This window comes from Myotis brandtii, unplaced genomic scaffold (genome assembly GCF_000412655.1).
Source record: "Myotis brandtii unplaced genomic scaffold, ASM41265v1 scaffold123, whole genome shotgun sequence".
Taxonomy (NCBI): Eukaryota; Metazoa; Chordata; class Mammalia; order Chiroptera; family Vespertilionidae; genus Myotis; species Myotis brandtii.
In genome coordinates, this window is record NW_005354291.1 from 415,730 (window position 1) to 440,508 (window position 24,779).

General features: G+C 39.2%; 1 protein-coding gene across 1 annotated transcript in view; it reads right to left on the reverse strand.

Annotated features, from left to right (window-relative positions):
• The window catches only part of ROS1 (ROS proto-oncogene 1, receptor tyrosine kinase), a 91,077-nt gene extending 73,317 nt beyond the window's left edge, over nt 1–17,760 (reverse strand). Inside the window, exons 1-7 of the mRNA XM_014533747.1 lie at nt 17,293–17,760; nt 11,798–11,842; nt 10,062–10,121; nt 7,816–7,842; nt 3,952–4,012; nt 1,566–1,714; nt 443–581 (exon numbers count right to left, since the gene is read on the reverse strand). Coding sequence (XP_014389233.1) covers nt 443–581; nt 1,566–1,714; nt 3,952–4,012; nt 7,816–7,842; nt 10,062–10,121; nt 11,798–11,842; nt 17,293–17,415 — 604 coding nt within the window. The 5' untranslated portion in view covers nt 17,416–17,760. The remainder of the gene's footprint in view (nt 1–442; nt 582–1,565; nt 1,715–3,951; nt 4,013–7,815; nt 7,843–10,061; nt 10,122–11,797; nt 11,843–17,292) is intronic.
• Nucleotides 17,761–24,779: the final 7,019 nt, after the last annotated feature.

Here is a 24,779-nt window from a genome sequence, read left to right on the forward strand (position 1 = left end):
GAAACAATTGCTCTTCTGCTTTAAAACCTCCCATAATTTCTAACTGCTTACTGAACCTTATTCTGACCATCTTATTTATACTGCAACCTGACTTGCCTCCCCCTCAACCCCCCATTTCCAACCCCCTAAAGGACAGATCCTGTTCAAAACACTCCTCTAACAGAGTGCACGGCACCTTCCCACTTATGATATACCTTCCTTATTTATTATGTTTACTGCTTCATTTCTATTCCACCAAAATGTGAGCTCCACAGGAGCAGGGCTTTTTGCTTCGATCACAGAGGTATGGTGAGCACCGAGAACACTACCTGGCACATAGGAACTCCATTGTTGAATGGATCAATTAATGATGGCACAGATTTATTTCATTGTTCAAAATAAAAACACATTAGACAAAAGCTTTAGGATAATCTATTTCATAAGCAATGAGGACACACCATACCTCCATAAGGGTGAGTCCTGTAACTGGGGCTCGGGGGAGAATACAGCTGCAGCTGGGCTGTGAAGATCCAAACCACTCGAAAAATATACTCAGTGAAGGGGTGCAGGGGCTCAACCACATAGGACAGTTTGGACACGGCCTGGATCAACGAGAGATCAACCGTCAGCACTTGTAGAATCACCACCTTCACCGTGACTCCAGAGCACAGATTAATTTGGAGAAGGTGGGTGGTCGTTTGGATGTAGGGGACTTGGCACCTCCCAGGCCAGATGAAATGAAGGTCTGGAGCTTGGAGCTGAGCCATCCAGACGTCAGTCTGTGAAAGTCACATAGAAACTCTTTCCTGCTTCAAAACCACAAAATCATGGATTCAATTATTTGGCATTTACCACAAAGCTTTACTTTAATTGTTCAAGTCAATACAGGGTGTTGCAAAAGAATGTATACATACTTTTAACCATTATTAATTCCAATGGGTTAAATCTGAAAAGAAAGAAACATCAACTGACCTATTTAAGCTGTTAAAGTATGTATACATTTTGGGGAGACACCCTGTATACTTGGTGTCTTAGGGATATTTTTTTCTAAACTGGCTCATGCTTTCCTAAAAGGGACAGTTCTGATACCTTCCTGCCCTTTATCCTCGTTAGAATCATTTTAAGTGGGATGGGCAGATAATGGCCAATAATATGAGTACTTGGTTATATGCTGCTGTGCTGAAGGAATAATATGTATGTCTAGTATATTTTCCTCAAAAAATAAAGGGTTTAGCAGTAACATGTTACCGAGTAGCAGACATTAAAATTCACCTAATCCAAGCCACTCATTTTATGTTGGACTCTTCCCCAAAAGAGTCTGTATACCTATATGTCTTTATACCTATAACTAGAGGCCCAATGCACAAAATTCATGCAAGAGTAGGCCTTCCTTCCCCCGACTGTCGCACTGGCTTCCCTCTGGCACCCGGGACCCAGGCTTCCTTTGCAGCCCGGGCTTTGTCCAGAAGGTCATCTGGTCTAAGTAGCATATTACACTTTCATTATTATAGGTTACATGTAGTAATATGGCACTTGAACTAACTTGGGGGGAAAGACTGCTTAAGTACATAGGCAGCTTTTCATACCTCAGTGTAAGTCCAGCTCCCCGGATGTTGTGCATATTTCCACTGAATGATGTATTTTATCCCAGAGATGTTGGCAGACTTCCATCGCAATGTCACACTTTGGTTCCCAATGGAAGAAGCAAAGGGCGCAGTGGGGAGGTCTACATTTTCTGGAAGGGGGGGGAAACAAGATTTCATTCACCGGGCACCAACATTCCCACCAACAGTGTGCAGGATTCCAGTTTCTCCACATCCTCTTAAACACTTTTACTTTTCCGATTAGAAGGGACCAGAGTTTTACACATACAAGTAAATGTATATTTCATAGCTAAAAAAAGACATTTGTTTCAAAGCCATAGCAATGTATATGGAAAAAGAGGTAAAGTAGTTTATTCTAAAATATCAAGACAAGAGTGAACCAAATGAGAAAGAGAAGCTAAACTGAGCTATATACTACTTTTAATACAGTGCACAGCCCAAAAGGCTCTGGAATGAGATAACTGGGTTACAATTAAAATTACATCCCTCTCCAGCTATACAGCCCCAAGTAACCCCAAGCAGGTATTTATACTTGTGCTTCATTTTTCTCATCTGTAAATGAAGCCAATGATAATACTTATATCTCTGAGGAAAAAAGAAAAAGAGCTGATACCTATAAATTACTTAGAACAAAACCCGACTCATAAATGCCTAATAAATGATAGCTATTCACATTTCAATATATTATTAGTTACTATCATTCCTGCCATGTAGAAAAGGGGCATGGAGGGTATCTCATATAGAATAAGATAGCAGACCAACAGGTAACTGGATCATGTGTTCAAGACAAACAAGGTGTTAGGTGCCTGAGCAATAAGATTTGTGGTAACAAACTAAAGATATGGTTGTACGCACAAATGCCTTTATTTAGACTGGATACATCTTATCTGTCAGTGGTACAGACACTGGTCCAAAGCCAGTGAGAAATTTAAAATAAAGCACTAATTATACTGGCATTCTAACCAAATTGTATAATTAAGTGGGTAGTATAATCTCAGAATATTAAAATAGGATGTAAATCAGTTTTCCAAACTTCCTCAGTTCTGAAATCTTTAGTTTCTCAGTAGTTTTTTTAGGATTCTCTGGACCAAAAGAATTATCTAACAGTTCCATTTATTATTATAACATAAGTATGCATGCTCTATCAACTTAATAGATTTGAAAAAATAGCACATACATTTAAAGACAAAATAATATATGTGTTTCATCCTTAAAATAATTGCTAACTAATGGGATCTGTGTGCTTTGGGGGGACTGTACAATGTCTCTAATATTGATATCAGATTGGGTACCACCATCTCATTTCCTGTCCCATGTTGAGTGTCTCATGGTACTTATTTTTTATCACAGCAATAACCAAAACAGACCAGCATCACAAAGATATGATATCAATGATAGGAAGGTAGTGCTATCCATTGTTTATAGCATAAATTACCTCCAGCTAGTAGTTCTGCTGTAGGCAGTTAGACCAGTGGTTCTCAACCTTCTGGCCCTTTAAATACAGTTCCTCATGTTGTGACCCAACCATAAAATTATTTCCGTTGCTACTTCATAACTGTAATTTTGCTACTGTAAACAATATGTAATTAAATGTGTTTTCCGATGGTCTTAGGCAACCCCTGTGAAAGGGTCGTTCGACCCCCAAAGGGGTCGTGACCCACAGGTTGAGAACCGCTGAGTTAGGCGTGAGCAGAGCAAGGATGATGGGCCAGGTACAGAAGGTCACCGGGTGGAAAGCCCCAGGTGCCTAGCGGTGGTCAATCAATTGTAGGGTGGGGCCTTGCCTCCAGGGTGACTTTTCCTCCCCTTGCATATCACTGGCTGTGAGATTTGGACTTCCTGACCTTTCCTCCCTCGAGGCAACATCTAGGCCTCAGTTGTATTTCGGCTCCAGGCCCAGATAAGCAACAAAACCAGCCAGGGCTGACATCAGGACCAGCTTCTATACATCATATAAATGTCCTAGAGTCCTGTAGGGAGCCATGCTTCTGGCGGGTGCTTTATTGAATAACTGCTAGCTGAATAATTAACTGAACATTAAATTTAAAAATTCCTATACTCTCAGTTCATTAGAACAGTGGCATTTCCTGACATCTAATCAGCTCCTTCACATTTGTCTCACTCGTTGATAGGAGTGATTGCATCTACTGAACGAGGGCAAAACCAGGTTCTAAACATCACTCATGTGCTATGTTCCCCTCTTTTGCTCTGAAAGAAGAGTCGCACTGAATCTCTATCAAATGGCTTTCACATTTGAAATTATTGAATTATAGGTAGCTAGACAGATCTGAGTGAGCTATAGACATGAAGCATAGGTTCCTAGAGTGGCGTGGATAATTTTCAGTAATAGCTGCATGTGTCCACTTACCTAGGACTTCCTCCTCATAGGCACCTTCAGAACTGCTGCAGCCGACCTCACAGGACTCCCGCTGTGGGAGACAGGTAGCACGCCAGTCAGGGCAGCCTCACTACTGCTTTGGCTGATAAGCTTTACTACATTTTGAAATCTCAGTGCCTGACAAATAAGTACACCTATCCACCAATGATTGCGACTATAATAAAGTTCTCATTTGCCAGTGGGATCAGAACAGCACCTTTTGAACTTTTCTGATCATGTCCCAGATTTCAAAATACATGTAATGAAAGAACTTGGTGCACAAATACATTCTTGAAACAGTATTTACTTTTTTCCCCCCCTTTTAACAGTTTTATTGAGATCTATTTCATGCATCCTAAAATTTACCCATCTAAAGCACACAGCTCAGTAATTTTCAGTATATTCACAGAATTGTGCAATCATCATTACAATCTAATTTTAGAACAGTTTCCTCCCCAAAAGAAATCCCATACCTGTGATGCAATCTCTATTCTATTCTACGCTATTCTATTCTATTCTATTCTATTCTATTCTATTCTATTCTATTCTATTCTATGCTAATCTATTTCATTTGCTTATTGGGTCTCTATTCATTAAATTGATTTCATGACCCTTTCATGGGTCACACCCCACAGTTTGAAAAAAAACACTGAGCTCCACAATGCAATTATATTTGCCATCTCAGTCAAAGATTTGGTGAGCTAATAACCTAAAACTCTAGCCTAAAATTATACCTATTTATTTCCATGCCTTCCTTGATAAATTAAAAACTGACTATAATCTTTATAGTAACTGAACATTTCAATGGAGGTCTTAATACCAACATTAAATTTTAAGTTCTACCAAAAATGTAATAATGATTAATATATTATCTCAATAATCAAAACCAGAGTAAACATTTTGATGACTGAGACACAAATTTCCTAGAACAGATGTATTAACATTAGCTATGAAGAAAAAACAAAATTTGGAGAAAAGACACACATTGTAAAACTACAACACAATCATGATCAATCTTCCTAGTTTCATTCAACTTATAATACCTAGGAAAACATGCTATTGTTTCTCATGATAATAGTGGAAACCATGGTATGATGCATTTGCCCTAAAAATCCCAGGTAGAGGGCTGTGATTTGCAAATACTAGTTGTCCAGTGTTTGATCTGTGTGCTCAGAGGAAGCAGAGCCCGATAAGCCCAGGTTTGCTTAGTTAAGGATTAATTTATACACCTCAGGTTGGGCTCCAGATTATTTAACTTAGGGTTTAATATATTTTTCACATCTTTCATGTTTCAGTAAAATACATTCAATACATTTATTATCTGTAGAGAATAAATATACCAAGTGGCAGCAAAATGAGATGAAATAATGTTTATTTGGAAATATAGCTAGTACTGACTATTGGGAATATAGTGGGCCTAGTTCTCCTAAATTTTTTTCAGGGAAAATATGTAACAAAATTCTGATCTATCTAGGCATTTAAATGTTTTGTTTTATTTACTTTTTATGAAACTTGTATATTTTCCAGTTTTATTGAGACATAATTGACATATAACATTGTGTACATTTAAGTTGTACAATATTTGATATGTTTATATATTGCAATATGATGATCACCATAGCATTACCACCATCTTGTCACATAATTACCATTTATTTTTTTAATCAAATTTTTCATATATTTTTATTGATTTCAGAGAGGAAGGGGAGTCAGCAAATGTTGACATGATTTTCCTCAAACAACAATAAGAAACCATAAAAAGATTTTAAGAAACAGTATAATCTGTGTTTTAAATGATCAGGAATAAGCCATCTTACTTGTGGACATCATTTTTCAAGTTTAATTTTGCTAAGCTTTCACTTCCAAGACCATTTCCTCCAAGGAACATGTGCAAAAATTCCAAGCTCCGTAGGTTAAAGCATGAATGGTTTAAACAGGGGTCCTCAAACTACGGCCTGCAGGCCACATGCAAATACAAATATTGTATTTGTTCCCGTTTTGTTTTTTTACTTCAAAATAAGATATGTGCAGTGTGCATAGGAATTTGTTCATAGTTTTTTTTTAAACTATAGTCCGGCCCTCCAACGGTCTGAGGGACAGTGAACTGGCCTCCTGTTTAAAAAGTTTGAGGACCCCTGGTTTAAGAGCTTGAGTTCCTACAGGGGGGATCAGCTAAATTTAAAATATATCTCTATCACTATCTCTATAGAGCATGCACTACTATTCAGTTCTATGTTAAAGTATAACATTTTGAGGTGTAACATAGCAAGGTATAAATAGAAATGGATAGAATTAGATGTTAGAACACTGAGAAAATATTTATATTCTCTAAGCAGCATAATGAGTCAGGGAGCTATCACATCAGTGGGCTGTTTCAATGCCTGAGACACTTGAACTCTCTGATTTCCTACACACAATCCTCCTGGGACTGTTGTTGTTGTTGTTGGGAGTTTTGAGGTGTTTTTTTTTAAATTGGTTTGTTTTGGCCGAAACTGGTTTGGCTCAGTGGATAGAGCGTCGGCCTGCAGACTGAAAGGTCCCAGGTTCGATTCCGGTCAAGGGCATGTACCTTGGTTGCGGGCACATTCCCAGTGGGAAATGTGCAGGAGGCAGCTGATCGATGTTTCTAACTCTCTATCTCTCTCCCTTCCTCTCTGTAAAAATTCAATAAAATATATTTTAAAAAAATAATAATAAAATAAATTGGTTTGTTTTGGTTTGTTGTTGGTTTGGGGGTATAGGGTTTTTTGTTTGTTTGGCTAATTTTGCTTTTATCACGCTAAGGGGTTCTAAGGCAGTGTTTTGTTTTGTTTTTCAAGCAGGAAAAACTTGTCTATTTACATATGTGGCAACACCCTCGGCTCCTGTGTCTTATCTCTTCTTAGCTAACCCCACCACCACTCACTCCCAAGGAAAAAATCACTCAAGTACAGAGTAATCACAGACTATTGAGAAATTATTCCAATTAAAAAATTTTTTTTATTTGTATTATCTACTAAATGGGGAATTTTTCCATTTTACTAATGGGTGATCATTTGTACTCCTTCCTCAGGCAAGATAAGTTAGTTCTGTCCTCTGGTTTTTAAGGACATTTAAAAACAACGCAACATAGATTTTAAACTGAGAAATAATGTAGTCATAAGTACCTATTGTCAAATGATCTAAAATGAACTCTGAAGAACAGGTTTGGTTCAAGAAGATTGAGGAAGACAAGCTCAAAGTCCTAAGGTCCTTCTGAAGGAGCGGAGAAAATCAGGTGCTGGGAGGAGCTGTGGGGGAGGGGCCTGGCCTGGGAAAGGAGGGGAGACCTGGGCAGCAGAGTCAGCACAAGGTCCCTCATTAGAAGAGCAAGAAAAAACACACACGCTGTGCTTCAAAATGCTGCCCAAGGAGTTTGTGGAATAAGGGGAAAAATTGCAAGTAAAGTGTTCTTTTTTGAATGCATTGTATTTAATGATAGAGCATATGCTTTATGGGGAAGACAATAAGATCAGCAGAAATAAGGTCATCCTGACGTCTACTCCTGCCTCTCTCCCTGCCACCCTCGCCCGCCCAGGCTTCAGGAATTAAAACCCTTCCAACCAGAGCAGCATATGCAGATAAATGTATGTGTGTATACACATATATTAACTTTTTACACATTGCGTATGCATACAGATATATAAAACACAGCGAATATTTGTGTCATCATGGAATTCCACAGCCATCTTTATGCCCAGCGTCGTAGCACACCCAAGAATGTCTCTGGGCACTGAGAATGACTCAGGTTTCTTCGTTCTTATTTTACCAGCTTTTCCACAAGAGATAAAGACATGGAGTTGGATGACATCCTTTCTATAAGGATTGCCAACTTACCTCACAAACGGTGGCATAGGTGTCATTCTGCGTGGGGAAAAAAACAAAAACAAAAAACAAAGAAAAACTACTTAAAATCTTTAAAGCTGTAGATAATTTTAATGATACTTAGCTCTACATTTCTCCCAAATTAACTTCTTATCCCGCCATTGGCAAACAACCAATAACAAAATAAAAATAAATAAAATAAAGTTTAAAAAATCAAACAAATAAAAAACAGTAAAAAGCAAGGGAGCCCAGAGCAGGGCCCAGACAGGCCACTGAAGGAAGAGCTGTAAAACTTATATTTGCATCACTGGGAAAATGCTGTAAAAAAGCATGATGTCTGCCAGAAGTCCCAGTCAAGTAAGGGTGGATCTGTGATGGACCAGGTTAGAGAATGAAGGGATGTTGGCAGATGCCCAGGGAAGACAGAACCTGTAGTGAAAACTACCAATAGCTCGAGCTAAGAAAGGCCAGCAAGTCCATCTGCCCAGACGGGCCATGCTAGCGTCCACTCTGCTTCTGGACTGTTTTCTGACAACAAATGGTACTTTCCCTTCATTCACTCATCCAGTGTGTGTCTGAGCACCTGCTATCTGCCCTTCACTGTGTTCAGTGCAGGAGACACAGTGTGAACAAGATAGAGAGCGTCCTACCCTGATGGGCTTACATGTAGGACAAAGCACGTGACTAGACAAATAATGCTTAAAATTGCAATTGTTTAAAGTGCTGCCAAGGAGAGGTACCTGTGTTTTTAGAGTGTATAATAGTTCCCAGGTCCAGATCCCACCTCCCACACCTTTTGGTGACTTCCGTTCTATGAAGCACATGGACATAAACATGAGAATGGGCGTGAGTAACTGCTATGACAAAGATCTGCGAGGACATACTATACGGGAACAGCTATGGGGACTATAGAAGAGGCCAATGTCCTTATTTAAATCCCAATGCTACCATTTGAGTAATTAATAGAAAATGATATTACCCAACGTTACCTCGACCTTACTGATTTAATCTCTGACCTGAACAACCTGCAATACAGCCCACTTTTTTTGTTTGTTTGTTTGTTTGTTTGTTTTTGGTATAGCAAAGGTGGAAATTTATTGAAGAATAGATACAGACTCCCACGTGGGGAGAGGGAAGAGTCCCACAGAATGAACTCCCACACAGGGAGGGGGAAAGGGTCCCACAGAACTGACTCCCATCTAGGGAGGGGGAAAAGGGTCCCACTGAGTTCTTTTTCCCCATGGCTTATAAAGGCTGCAGGTCCTGTGTCCTGATATCCCCTCTGATTGGTCAATATTCCCCTTCAAATTGGTTACTATAGTAATTCCTAAGGCCCTCCTCCCTTATAGTCCTTCCATTCCTCTGGGCTTTCTTCTTTTCCATCTGAATGAAGGGCTTCCTTCTCTTTATTTTGTAAATATAGACCTTTCCTGGCTACTTCCAGTTCCCTTGTCCCATGTAAATGCAACTGTTGCTGCTCCCTTGTCTTACGGAGATGTAACTGCACCTGGCTTCCAGCCCACTTTAAAATTACGCAATTTTTATTCATGAGATTGAGTAATGACCGTGTTTCAGGCACTATCCTTAGGAGGGAGATTCGATTAGTATCCTATTTTAATGATGAGGAAAGTATAGTACCAAGGAGTTAACAAAGTCACACATTAAGTGGCAAAGCTGAGATAAATGAAAAATAAGGTATTGGGGGATGTATTTCCTACCCAAAGAGAAATGAACCTAGGTGCTCGTGACCTCTGGATTAGATTACTACCATGTTCCCTGCAGAGCCACTTTGGACATGGCCGAGGGCCCTCCTATCCTGAGACGGGTCTGGAGGCACCAGCATAGCCTTACCTGGGGAGCTTGTTATCAGTACAGAATCTCAGGTCCTCCCAGACCCACTGAGTCAGAATCTGCATTTCAACAAGATTCCCAATGAAGTGTATATTGACATTTGAGAAGTGCAGGACCTGGAATTTAACAAATACCTAACATCCTACCAAAAGGCCTTTGTAGGAGGCATCCATTGGGCATCCCCGGGGTGTCATGGTTTGTGTTAACCTCCCATGGTCTCCAGTTGGGTTAGTAATGGTAATCTCACTCTCCCCCCATTACTATGTATCACTCAGGCTGCCTTACTTTCCCTTTAGGGTCAAGCCAACTAAGTGAAAGCCAACGGAAACTCAAATGGGAGTCCTCTTAGACAACATTTCTCCTAAGGGGAACATTAATATCAAAACAGAAACATAGTTAACACTTACACACTTGAAAGCACACTTTTCCTGATCTGCAGAGTTCCAAAAATGACATCCTTGGATGCACTGCAAGAGACAACGGTGACTGAACAAGAGGGACTTTTTTGTCATCTGAAAATGCAACGATGTTTTAGAAATAGAAATCTACTGAGAAATCTGTGGCCTCGAAAGAATTAGGACCTTTGGGGTGATAAGCAGAGCTGTCCTGTCTACAGACAGCAGGGCGGTGTGGTTCACTGAAAGTTGGCAAGGGTGCTGAATGGAGTTCCGTCTGGAATGGGCAGGGCAAGAACCCAGAGAGCAGCCAAACTTCAGGCAGCACACTGTCCACTGGGTGGCTGGCAGCAGGTAAAGTCTAGGTCAGCATGACATTGAACATATCGTGGCTCCATCGGGTGGCCTCACGTGACAAGCCAGACTCAAGCTGGCGTTCAAGCAGAGGGCAGCACATCAAACCTTGACTAGGTGGACAGTTTGAGAAGTCTACTGCCCACTGGCCAGCTTTCGCCCCACAGCTGCCCTGAAAACCTTCTCCCAAAGCTGCCTGGGCCTCCTATGTGGACAGATGCGGCCCATTTCTCCTAACTGTGCTTGATCTGCCTGTGCCTGTGCTTGTGTAGACATCTCTTCCACAGGCCACAGGGACTCCTGGGTCCCCTTCTTCCTCTCAGTTCCTTCTTTACCGTCTCTTTTTCCCTCTCCCCACACATTTTGGTTTTGTATTCTGTCTTCAACTTTCTCTCTTCTCATGCTTCAAGTTCTCCACAGGTGAGCTCATCCACTACTTCAGCTTTGTGATATTGTATGTTTCTAGGAATTTATCTTTTTCTTCCAGTTCGTCCAATTTGTTGGCATATAGTTGTTCATAATATTTCCCCATAATCTTTTGTATTTCTGTGGTGTCAGTTGTTACTTCTCCTTTATTTCTGATTTTATTTCTTTGGATCCGCTCTCTTCTTTTCTTGATAAGCCTGGTTAAGGCTTATCGATCTTATTTATTTTTTCCAAGAACCAGCTCTTGGTTTCATTGATCTTTTATATTATTTATTTAGATTCTATTTTGTTTATTTTTGCTCTGATCTTTATTATTTCCTTTCTTCTACTCCCTTGAGGCTTTGTTGTTCTTTTTCCAGTTCCATTAAATAGAAGGTTAGATTGTTTATTTGAGATTTCCCTTGTTTCTTGAGGTAGGCCTGGAATGCTCTCAGTTTCCCTCTTAAAACTGCTTTTGCTGTGCCCCATAGATTTTGGGTTGTTGTGGTCTCATTTTTATTTGTTTCACTGTTGCCTAGCACAGTGCCTAGTTCATACTTATGCTTTGAATCATTTAAACATTTGTTGAATAAATGGGCACAGGTGCAGAAAAGTAATAAAACCATAAATGTAATTGTTAGAAGAAACATTGGAGACTACCTAATCCAACCCTCTCAGATAACATGTAATAAAACTAAGTCTCAGAAATATTAAATAATTTGCCCCAAACCATGCAAATATGTAGAATCAAAATAACAGACTTGGATTGGTCTCGTGTTCTTTCCACTTCAACACTGTCCCTGACTTCATCTGTGAATATTCTATCATTCACTTATAACTATATTTTTTATTGTCATTCCTCCAGCAGGGACAAAGAAATGAGATTTTACTTAGGACACACCTTATTGTGATAAAACCTGACCATTGCCCCCTTTTCTGTAATCATTGCTAACACTGTACAGTTCTTAACAATAGAAGCAATTACTCACTGGTTCACTCAGATTATACGGCGTACCGCTGTCCACATGCCTGCCCTGCAATGAAGAAGGAGGTAATAAACACCAGCTCCCAATCTTGTGTGCGGTAATAACTACCACACCTTGTTTAAAAAAGCTTCCTGGAATAGTGCTGCCTCCCTTCTCAGTGTTTTCTAACCAGAAAACAAGGAGCCAAATGTCTTAAAGTCATTAAATTAGTCATGAAATCAGACAAAATCCCAGTGCAAATTATAAGATATAATGTCCAAGAATTCTTCAGAAATGGTAAAGGTGGGATGGGGGTGTGGCTATAAGGAGGGGTTAAGGACAGTGGAGAGAGTCTCACACAATATTAAACAAGCCTGTGACATTAGTCAATTAACCAAATCAAAAGACTCTGGATGAAACATGAATTATGTTCAGATTTTTGTTTTTTTAAAAGCAGTCTTATTAAGAGCAGAGAAAAATACAAATTCAGAATTTTACATAGAGTAAGACATCAGATTGCTCTGTTTATTCCTCACATGTTCAGAAATTTTAAGAACTTTTTTGTTCCGGGGGTAAAATAAAAGAAATGGGAACTAAGGGGAGGAAGTCTCTAAACTGCTCTTTCTCTTCCTGTTCCTTATTTGAATGGAATCCTTCAAAGACAGAAGGACTCACAAAGGATGGCAATCCTGGGCCTGTGATAATCACATATGTGCTTGCATCACATTATGTAGATATGACCTAATTGTCAACCTGCCCCATTGATTGACTTACAATTATGAGCAAAGGAAAACTAAGTGAATTTTTCTAGTTGGTACTGCTCAGAACCTCCCCTTAAAAGTTACTGAATTTGAACCACTGAATTGGAGAAGTGATTAACCCAGCAAGGCGCACACCTTCTGTTCTTGCCTTCAGTGGTTCTCAACCTTCTGGCCCTTTAAATACAGTTCCTCATGTTGTGACCCAACCATAAAATTATTTTCGTTGCTACTTCATAACTGCAATGTTGTTACTGTTATGAATCATAATGTAAATATCTGATATGCAGGATGGTCCTAGGCGACCCTTGTGAAAGGGTCGTTCGACCGCCAAAGGGGTCGCGACCCACAGGTTGAGAACCACTGCTTAGTTCCTCCTGCCCCACTCATCTGCTTAAAACACTCAATCCCAGTGCTGGGTCTCAAGTCCTCTTAACCCAACACCTACTTCTTGGCACAAGATTATCTTCCTGCCCACCTCAGCCGGAACTAATTTCATTTACTTCCTGTCCTAATAAATGAAACAGCAGAATGACCTGCATTGCAATCCCACTGCTCCCAATGTGATATTTTGAAAGTTAACCTGTGCTGTCTAAACTCAGTATTCTCATCTGAGACAAAAGTAAAATAATATTTAATTCATGAAGTTCAGGGGGATTTGATTAAATAATGCATTATTATAGTACAGTGCCAGACACTTAGAAAGCTATTAATATTAGGTGCAAAATTGCTATAAATAGTCTTTTGCAGATATTTCTTTGGTTACTTATGCAATAATCTCTTCAGATAATTTTCTTGATGTTCAGGGTTAAAAGTATATTTTTCCTTTTAATTTTGATATATATTAACCCATGTTTTCTAGAAATCTGTCAATTTGCATCCTAACCACAGTGTATGAAAGTGCCAATTTATCTAAACTTTGCCAACAAAATATTTTTATCTTTGCCAAACTGATAGAAGAAAAGTTGGTAATTCATTTTTATTATATATTTCTATGGTTTCTGTGAAATTAAACTTCAAATGTTTTTTAGCCATTTATAATTCTTTTTTTAAAAGTAGGTATTCATGTTTTAAATTATTTTAAATGCTTTTATATATAAGGGTTGATAAAATTTTGTTTATCGCATATAATACTTTTTTCCATTTTTCAACTTTGTTCTTACTATATTCTGTTTACTATCATATAGTTTAAGTTTTTAAGCAGTCAAATTTATTAATAATTTCTTTAGGGATTCTAGATTTTGAATCAGGCTTCTTAAGACATTCCCATTCCACAATTATAGAAATATTTGCTCCTAGTTTATTTTAATATTTTATGGAGTATAGTCTTATTTTGTTTTTGTTATTTGTCTGTATTTAAATCACATCTTTTTAAAAGTACCTCCTGGAATTTATTTGAATCTTCTTTGGCAACAAAAGATTTATAACAGAATTGAGATTATGGTACAGAGATTTCCCATATAACCCCTGCCCTCACACATGCACAGGCTCGCCCATTATCAACATCACTCACCAAATACTACATTTTTACTAAGGATGAACTGACATTGACAAATCATAATTATCCAAAGTCCATAGTTTATGTTAGGATTCACTCTTGGTGTTGTACACTCTATGGGATTAGACAAATGTATAATGACATATATCCATCGTTATAACATCATACAGAGCATTTGCCCTGCTCTAACAATCCTCTATGCTCTGCTTATTCATCGTCTCCCTCCAGATTCCCTCAAACTCCATTGCTGTGAACCATTGATCTTTTCATTGTCTCCAGAGTTTTGTGTTTTCTAGAATGTCACAGCGTTGAAATGAGATAGTACGTAGCCTTTTCTGGTTGGCTTCTTTCACTTAGTTATGTGTATTTAAATCCCTCCATGTGTTTTTTATGGCTTGATAGTTTATTTCTTTTTTGCTCTGAATAATATTCTATTGTCTGGATGTGCCACAATTTATTTATTCATTCACCTACTAAAGGAGGGAGTTATTCTTTATTCTAAATTGATAGCCTCACTTGGACTTGAATTAATATCTTTATCATATTCCATACTTCCTTGTGTACATGGTCTTATTTCTGAACTGTATTCTGTTTTACTGGCCTGTCTACTCCTTTACCAATCCAAACTGGGCTAATTTCTGGATATTTTATGGAATTTTTGGATTATGGTTTCATTCCATTATCTTGTTATAAAGTTACATATTATACACAAGAAAACCAGTAATGTTTATACTTTTTAAACAGGACAACCTTCTGAACTCTATTGCTTCAAGTCTTTTATTGAACTGAATTGATACTTCTAACAGAGCACTCTTTATTCTAAATTGATAGAACACTAGTTCCACAGTCGGTTACTAAAAAAAAAGGTTTTGTTGCCAAAGAAGATGAAAAAATTATAATTAAACAAAGCCACTCATATGCTATTATGCCCTGTGGATATACAAAAAGATAGTATGGGAAAAGCAATTCCATGATTATTTGATCATAAATCTCATGTTCATAAAGGTTCTCACAATTCTAGTGTTCTGAAGAATATTATGGCCCTAGATGGTTTGGCTCAGTGGATAGAGCATTGGCCTGCAGACTAAAGGGTCCAGGGATGGATTTGGTCAAGGGCACATGACCTGGTTGCAGGCTCCATCTCCAGCAGGGGGCGTGCAGGAAACAACCAATCAATGATTCTCCCTCATCATTGATACTTCTATCTCTTTCTCCTTTTCCCTTCCTCTCTGAAATCAATAAAAATATTTTTTAAAATAATATTACGTTTTATTCTCTGCAGCATGTGGCATATATAATCAAAAATGTTAAGTCGGTTGCTGTAAAATGCCCATGCTCAAGCCTGGAACTATGGTTTATGGTTTGTGCATTTTTGGACAGCAATTTTGAACATTCCTTTGTATAATACTCTTTTGTTTCTTTTTTTTTTTTTTTTAAAAGCAAAGATGCTTCAGTATCACGAACTACCCAGTAAAATCAAAGATGACCTTCCCAGCAAATGCCCAGACTAAAAAGGATGATAGAGAAAAAAATTCAAACAATATAATACACTCGAGCACTTTACACATCCTTCCCCCTGACCCTGGCTGTGTTCATTGTCCATTCACCCCGCTCTGTCCCTCCAGCCCTGCGTGGGAGGCCCAGACGGAGACCTTCAGTACAGCCACTAGTCAGGTTGGCAGACCGTGTCTCTCGCAGCCGCCACCACAGCAGCTGCGCCTTTCTCTGTAGGTGGTGAACGGAAGGCAACTCAGCAAAGGAACAAGCTGTCTGCTCCTACTGCCAAACCCTGAAACCAAAGAGCCCACACAAAAGACACGCTAAAACTAAACATAACTAAAATAATCAAATACATAAAATATACACTAATGGAAACAACCAGCATCAGTTTTGAGAGTAGCAACATGAACAGATTATGGCAAGACAATCATATGATGGGCTATTCTAAATACATTAAAGATCCTGTTTCCATGAAAACTTCAGGGCTTAGAGGAAAACTCATATGTACCATTAAGTGGAAAAGCTGAGTGCACAACTGTGTGTAAAACTATATTCACATTTGGGGGGAAAAACACTCAGAGAAAATACAATCAGAGGTTAATAGTGGTGGAATTGTAAGGTTCTTTCCTTTACTCTTCTCTATTTTCTATCTTATAAATGTTTTACAATGAGTATGTATTCTTGTTAAAAGCAGAGAAAAAATTTTAACTTTTTAATAAAGAAAACATTTAATTGTCCCAGTTTTCCACTTTTAAGTTTGAATTACAACTTTAAAAACCTAAAGCATACAATTCTACATTAATGGCAATGAAGTCTTCAGCGAAGGTTTATGTAAAATACCAAACTTTTTTTAAAAAGTTCGAGTATCCATAATAATATTCACAATAGTTTAAATTCAACCAAAAAGAGAGTAACACAAGTCAATTTCTTTAACAAATCATTTTCTTTCCTAATCTACCCTTGACTTCTATCTCTAATGCTTTAGGATGAGCATTGTATTTTATTTGGTATTTTCATTATATTTCAAAGTGTGACTCTAACTAGTGTGACATGTAAGCTACCATGGTATTTCCTTTGTCTTTAGATGAGTGTATCTTTCGCTGGCTAGAATGCATTTGGTTTTTAAAGTGAATTCAGTGACTGTTTTAAGTACAACTAAAGCACAATACCTAAAAAGATATGAAATAATACATATAGGAGGAATGATACCCAGAAATGAGAAGAAAATATTAATTAAAAAAAAAAAAACCTCATTACTGAAAAATTACAAATGCACAGAAAGCAACAAAGGACTATACAAACAATTCTTGCTTTTAAAATAAAATGTTGTTCTATATGGCCCTGCAGCTGCTGCCTCGGCCATCCACCTCCCCATACAATCATCCAGCCCAATACAAACAGCACTGATGTTTACAGCTGGACGGCATTGCCCTGGGTCCAAACCTACTGTGTGCTTCCAGACAAATATAAATGATTTTGTAATAAATGAGTTTTCAAATTATAATTTTTTTAAAGCATGCACAATTGATTGCATTTAATCCTCCTTTACTCAAATCCCAGTCCTCGCAAAAACCTATGAACAGATAAATAAAATAGGCCTGCCCTACCTTCTGTAATTATAAAGGGTCCTAACTTACTTTGAAAAAACAATATTTCTCATGAGAAAACTTCTTATAAAGTGAAAATAATTCAAACCTTTATAACAAGCTGAATTCTATGTTTTAGTTCCCACAAAGACCAATAGCAAGACCGGTAAAACTTACCAGGTTAGTTACACATGACTTTACGCAGCTGTTTAAAACTGTACACTGACCCACAGAAATCCATAGGCAGCCAAGAGTCACGAAATTGACAAGTTTCAGGATAAGCCAGTAACTGTTCTTCATCACTTCACTAGTCCAGTGGCGGTGGGACTTTAGATGTGCGTTCCAATTTTCTCCATTTCGCTATGTGAATTCTTCGGGTTTCATCACTTCAGTTGAAGGAGAGGCTGGTGGACTTTTTTTTTTTTTAATAATATACTTACACCTTTTAGTTTAGACCTTTGAATCCTAGATAGCTTGTCATATGCCCATAACAGCTATTTCATCACTTAGCTTTGTTTTACTCCCATAAAGAAAATCACCCACTGACTAAAGGTTAGGAGCGCGCTTCGCATGGCAAGCAAACGAAGTGGGAAGCAGGTGATGCGTGCCCAGTCCCAAGCCCGGACGCTTCCCCGGATCACCCACCACTTCACCTTCCTGAGGCTGGTTCAGCTCGGCAGGAAACTGGGTTTTGACCACCTAGACTTTAGCCAACAGTAGCACTATTATAATAAAAAATTATAAGAAAAATAGAAGCGCCTAAGTCAAACAATGAGGCAGAGAGGAAAAACAGAACCCTTTGAAGCCAAGAGCATATTTTAAAATGAAAAAGCAAACAAAGATGAAATTAATAGACAAATACTCTGAGCGTGAGGTAAAGGCAAGGAGGTTTGGTAGAGTGCTTTCAGGAGTTCACTACATATTAACTAAAATGCTGCCTTATCAGGTCTAGTGAGACAGAGAGCTGGAACTGGCCATCGCAGAGACCTAAGATATGTACAAGTGTAACTGTCTTCAAAAGGAAATATTGTAAAAATTTCAATTAGCCCAGCATCAAGATAAAGTTAAGCTGAAGTTTAAACAAAGAATTTGAAATCTGCAAAGTACAGCAGTGAGTCATTCTGGGTAGCTACTTTTTAGACTGCTGAGGGTTAACTCTTTAAGGTCAGATGTTTTTGTGTTGCTGGTCTTTCTCTCATGACAATCTAAAGTATCAAATAAAGTTCCTTGTCTTCTTAAATAAAGGATAATAATACACTTAACCTTCCCTTAATGGCATGAGATTCTCATTGTAAGCAACACATGCATAAGGTTTTGTTTTGAGCTGAACATCTTTTAGTAAATGTTGACAAAACTGATGTACATTGTAAAGATGAATGGTACTGACTCCAAAATTGACCCCTAAAACTTGTTTTCTTGAAAAACTTTTTCCACCGTCTACCTGCTTTCCCCCCTGCATTTTAAAGAATGTAAATTTAAAAATAGACAACCATTCGATTTCTTGGTCAGAGGAATATGGTCCTCTTTCTCCAAAATATACTTTTAAATCAGAGAAGGGTCTACCTTACCTAAGGGATTTTCTCACCACAACAACATTTATCTTCTTCACTGCATTGCCAGTGCCTTTTCCCTGATGAGCACAAATAATATTTGTAACTTTTACTTCACTAAGAAGATGGTCCACTAAGTATTTCCAGGAAGACCTTAGTTCATTTTTTTTCATCAAGTTCCTTCCAAACTCAAGATTTTGTGTTTATTCTCATTTTTGGAATTTAACCAACACATAGATTTGCACTAGTGAGAAATGGAGTGTGTTCAAAGATATTTGTTGCAGAATGACTTACATTTGCAAAAGATGGGAAACAGTCTAAGAGCCCAATAATATAATACTGGATCAATTAATTCACATATCTTCTCCAGGTGATTTCTCCACGTGGGCTTATTTGGACTTCTCCATAGCCCGATGTTCTCCAAGCAATTAAACTGTTCACATGGTAGCTTGGATCTTTGGTGACAGTACTCCAGTGTTAAGCTGCATTGTCTTTTATGATTCAGTTTTAGAAATCACAGTTATTTTTGCTGCATTTCCTTAATTACCAGAGAGTCACAAAACTGCCCAAATTCAAGGAGAGAGGAATTAGACCCCACCTCTTTTGTTATTGTTATTGTTGTTGTTGATGATGATGATGATAATTTCAGAGAGGAAGGGAGAGGGAGAGAGAGATAGAAACATCAATGATGAGAGAGAATCATTGATCAGCTGCCTCCTGCACGCCCCACACTGGGGCTCGAGCACACAACCTAGGCATGTGCCCTGACCTGGAATCAAACCATGACCTCCTGGTTCATAGGTCAATGCTCAACCACTGAGCCATGCTGGCTGGGCAAAAGCATATTAGTTTATTACAGTATTTAGACTGTGATTTCACAGCAAAAAAATAAATGCATTTCATAGCACCTTCCTTGTCTGCCTCTTCTGACCCCTTGCACCCATAGCCCCCAACTTCTCACAAGTGAACTAACGCACCCACACTCCCTATCTGGTCTCTCAATCCTACCACTGCTCAGAATTTAAGGCACCTCATTCCATAGGTGAAGACCACACTGAGTCAACTTTGCTGGATTTCTCACTTTAACCTTGTGGCTCACTTCCATTTATTGAGCTTCTGCCCAGAGTGTGGGGTTCCGTAAACTTCTGCTAGACATCTCTCCACGTTTCTATCTTTACAAGTAATCTGTTCCTTGACACCTGGTTCCTGTGCCCTAGCTGGTGGCTGAATTTTTGCAGTCAGATCCACTAGTCTCCAAGGCGAATACTGGCACCCTGCTGGCACCCTACGGTTTGCCCACAGTTTTAGAGTGACCTACCTCCACTCTTCCAGGCACCTTCTATACTCCTGTTCCTAACAAAAGCATTGCTTTCTATTTGTTAAATCTCCTAAGTATTTGCATTTTGGAGCCTTTTAAATGTAATTGTAGATTAAAAGTCACTGTCTTCATGGAAGATATTTCCAGACATTGAGACCAAATACTGGATAACCATGTAAGCATTTGATGTGAAGTTAGCCCTGAAGTGAAAAGTGCTTCAGTAATAAAGTTAAGAGGTTCTCAAAAGCAAAGTCAGGCTCCTGAACCTTTCCCCTTTCTCCCAGCCCGCAGATATCAAGGAACCAGAGTCTACAGCAGAGTTTTCACTGTTCTCCTCCCTCAAGAGTGCCCCCAACCTTTGCTGTTCATGCAGTTTCTCCAGCCCCTGGGGCACTGAGGCCCAAGGACCGCACTGCAGAGCACCACCAATGACCTTGCAGATTGCCCCACACTCCACTGCCACCACTGCTTGGGCCAGAATTGCTGCTGTTTCAAACCCTTGCTCCAGGCATGAAATATATGGACACACAAAAACAAAGCCATTGCCCAAGGACAGATAGTGGCCAGAGGACAGGGAAAGCATGAATGGAGCTTGTTCAGACAGGGAACCTCAGTTGAGGGAGGCATAAACTTTTACTGTGAGAACCAAGCCCCAGGACTTTTGCCTTTCAATGAAGTCATACACTTTAAGAAATGTGTGATCAGGGAGACAGAAGATGGCAGTGTAGGCAAATGCCTGTACTCGCTGCTTCCCACAACCACATCAAAATTACAACTAAAACACAGAACAACCATCACCCAGAATCACTGGAAAGCTGGCCAAATGGAAGTCCTACAACTAGAGAAGTAAAGAAGAAAGCACACTGAGATTGGTAGGAAGTATGGAGGTACAGAATGGGCTGGTCTGGCACCCATGTGGGCTGCTTTTTTTAATCATAAGAGAAATAGTCTCTGAGGAGGCTGCCCAAGAGGAGCAAAGGGCCCCAGCCCCACACCAGATGCCCAGCCCTGGGTCCCAGAGGTGGGAAAAGAAGTCCCTACAGGCAGTAAGAACTACAGGCTGTAAAAACCAGTGCAGATTGGGGCTCAGTGACACAGAGGTTGCTAGAGAACCAGCTGTTCCTCTTAAAAGGTCAGCACCAGGAACTGATCTTACAAGGTCCTGCTTCCTCTGAGTGTCAGCACCAGGGCAAGGTTTTGGGGGACACAGACACATACCAGGAGGAACTGGATTGACTGGCATTGGGGCAGGAACTTTGGGGCAGCTTTCTCCAGACAGAGGTGCTCACAGGGATCATTGTTCCTATGCTGAGGCCTCCCTGGTCACAGGGCTGACTGGCAGCCATTTCTGTTTGCTCCACCCTGGTGATTCCCTAATATCCTACCTCATCTAATTTATAACCCCACCCAAGCTGTGTGCAGCAGCTTTTCCATATGAATGGCCTGTCCTTGCTTAGGCTAAAATCTCTCAAACAAGCTGCAGCTGGGTCAGGGAGCCCCAAACCTATCAATAAAAGGCCCAAGACCCAGCACCAGCACCAGCCTGCCTTGCTTCATAGCCGGGCCTCACCTGGGCACTTCCAAATCCAATACAAAGCGGAGGAATCTGCAGATCTCTCTGTAGCTCCTGCTAGGTAGCCCCAGGCAGTGGCTGACTTTGCACCTCTTTGGAGACCCAAGAGCCAGTGTACCCAGTGGTCAGTGTCAGACCATACCAGATTACAGCTCTACACATACATAAGCAACACACTCATGGGGTAGACTCAGTGAGCACCAAAGCCCCACTGGAGCAAGTCCTGCTCCTTAGGGGTGTCTCCTGGACAGCAGCTCTCCCACAGCTGGTCCTCACAGCCAATTAGCCTGGAGGCCAATTCATCCCAGTGACACCAACAGTAATCAAGTCTCAACTACCAAAAGACTGTGCTCACAGCCCACAAAGGGGTGCACCTAGAGCTCTCAGCTCAGGCAACTTGGGAGGCTGAGCTACTGGGCCCTATAGAACACCTAATACATAAGGCCACTCTACCAACTCAAGGAGACATAGCAGCTCTACCCAATACATAGAACAAACACAGGAAGCAGCCAAAATGCAGAGACAAAGAAACATGTCACAAATGAAAGAAATGGAAGAAAGCAAACTACTGGATATAGAGTTCAAAACCACGGTTATAAGGTTACTCAAGAATCTTCTAGAAACCTCCAAAAACATGGGAAAGGACCAGTCAGAAATTAAACATACACTGAATGAAATAAAGAATAATACACAGGGATTCAACAGTAGAATAGAGGATTCTGAGAGCATTTGAAATATGAGAAAGCAAAAAACACCCAACCAGAAGAGCAAAAAAGAAAAAAGAATCCCAAAATATGAAGATCGTGTAAGGAGCTTCTGGGACAACTTTAAGAGTACCAACATTCGCATTATGGGGGTGCCAGAAGAAGAGAGAGAGCAGGGTATTGAAAATCTATTTGAAGAAATAATGACAGAAAACTCCCCCTACCTGGTGTAAGAAATAGACTTACAAGTCCTGGAAGCACAGACAGTCCCAAACAAGAGGGACCCAAAGAGGACCAGCAAGGCAGGCTGGTGCTGGTGCTGGGTCTTGGGCCTTTAGCCTGAGGAAGGACAGGCCATTCATATGGAAAAGCTGCTGCACAGAGCACCAAGACACATCATAATTAAAATGCCAAGGGCTAAAGATAAAGAGAGAATCTTAAAAGCAGCAAGAGAAAAGCAGTTAGTTACCTATAAGGGAATGCCCATATGACTGTCAGCTGATTTCTCAACAGAAACTATGTAGGCCAGAAGGGATTGGCAAGAAATATTCAAAGTGATGAATAGCAAGGACCTACAACCAAGATTACAATACCCAGCAAAGTTATCATTTAGAATTGAAGGTCAAATAAAGAGCTTCACAGACAAGAAAAAGCTAAAGGAATTCATAACCACCAAACCAGTATATATGAAATGTTGATGGGTATTCCTTAAGAAGAGGAAGAAGAAGAAAAAGAAAAAGATCAAACCTATGAACAACAAAATGGCAAATGAACAGAATAGACTGGTGAATAAAATCGAATTAGAGGCATGGAATTGGAACAGAATGACAATTCTCAGAGGGAAGGAAGATGGGGGGGCAGGGAGAGATTAAACAAAGACCTTATATGCATATATGCATTACCTATGGACACAGACAATAGAGTGGCAAAGGCCTGGAGCAGGCAGGAACTGGGTGGAGGGGGGCAATGGGAAGAAAAAAGAGGGACATCTGTAATAATCTCAACATTAAGATTTAAAAAAAAGAAATGTGTGATCATAATTGTAATTATTAAGCTGTGAGTGACGTGGGAAAAACTCCAACACTGGCCTTATTATAGATACTGAGAAATCAATTTATTTTAAAAAGAAGCCCTACTAATAACTAATTATATCATTTATGAATATTTACTATTTATAACTCATTAGTCTGAGCACAAAACCAATTAGCTTGAATATTGACTTCAGACTTAAAAATGTCCTTCCAACAGCACATCAAAGTTCACCTAGGAAAGAGTAGAATGGGACTCTTTCAGATTTCTTCGCTTCAATAATTATTGTTCTTGGTAAATCAGGAAATGGTTCTTGACCCTTGATATGTATGGAGAGTTTACTAGGTGGTAGACATGGTATTAGATTTCAAAGAACTTTATTTCTCTTATCCCCTACAACAGGTCTCTAATGCCAGAGCCCTCGCCTTTCTCTCTCCTGGAAATAGTACAGTGATTAGAACATGGATTCCCATATTAGCCTATGTCTAATCCTGGCTCCATCTATGAGCTAAGTGAGCTTGGGAGTTAGTTACCTAAGTTCTGTTGGTCTCAATTTGCTCATCTGTAAATGGAGATAATAACAGATTCAATCTCAAAGTTTTAGTATCTGCCCCATGGTAAGTTCTTAATCAATTTCTCCACCTATTTAAGAATTTTGTCACTTTAGATATTCAGGTTGTTCCAGTTAAGGCTTAAATTAGTCATAATGATCTGTTGAATGAATATCCAACAGTTATTGAGGGCCTACTATCTGCCAAAAATCACGCAAGGCACTGCGAAGAAAACAGTGAACCAAATAGTTAAACATCTTGTCCTCACATGGGCAGGGGCCAGAGGAAGAGAAAACAGATATAAATAGGTAAAACATGGATTAATTTATATCATATGGTAATAAGTTCTAAATAGAAAAAATGATAGGTTTGCAGGGCTAGGGGTTAAGTATGCAGGTTGCTTTTTAGATATAACATTATGTAAACTTTATATAATTTTGTTACTAAATGAGATGTAATATTGTGATTTTTAATTGCAACAGTGAACTAGTCTTTGCTAATATAACAAGGTTATCTGCTCACAAATTTAAAACATTTGCACATTGTTTTCTTTAGAAGTTTTCTCAATTTCTCTCACATACTTTCAGCGAGAGCACTTTGACAACTTACGAGATCACGAGTGAGAACAAAGTGTTTCTTTTAGAAATTCTTATTGCTGTTATGATAATAGACGTACTGTTTAAACTCAGAGCAGATGAAGAACTAGGAAACCATGATTTCAGATTAGCAAGGATGGGCATGTCTTTATCTGCAGCATTGCATTTGCAAATATTGCGACATATATGTCAGACAAAGGTTCCAATTGTATCCAAAGAAATTTTCCAATGAAAAGTGGTTTTAAAACCCCTCTAAAATAGGGGTATAGAATAATATAACTTTATCTTTAAAATCATTAATATTTCTTTAATATTATTTAAATGTTTATATTATTAAGTGTTC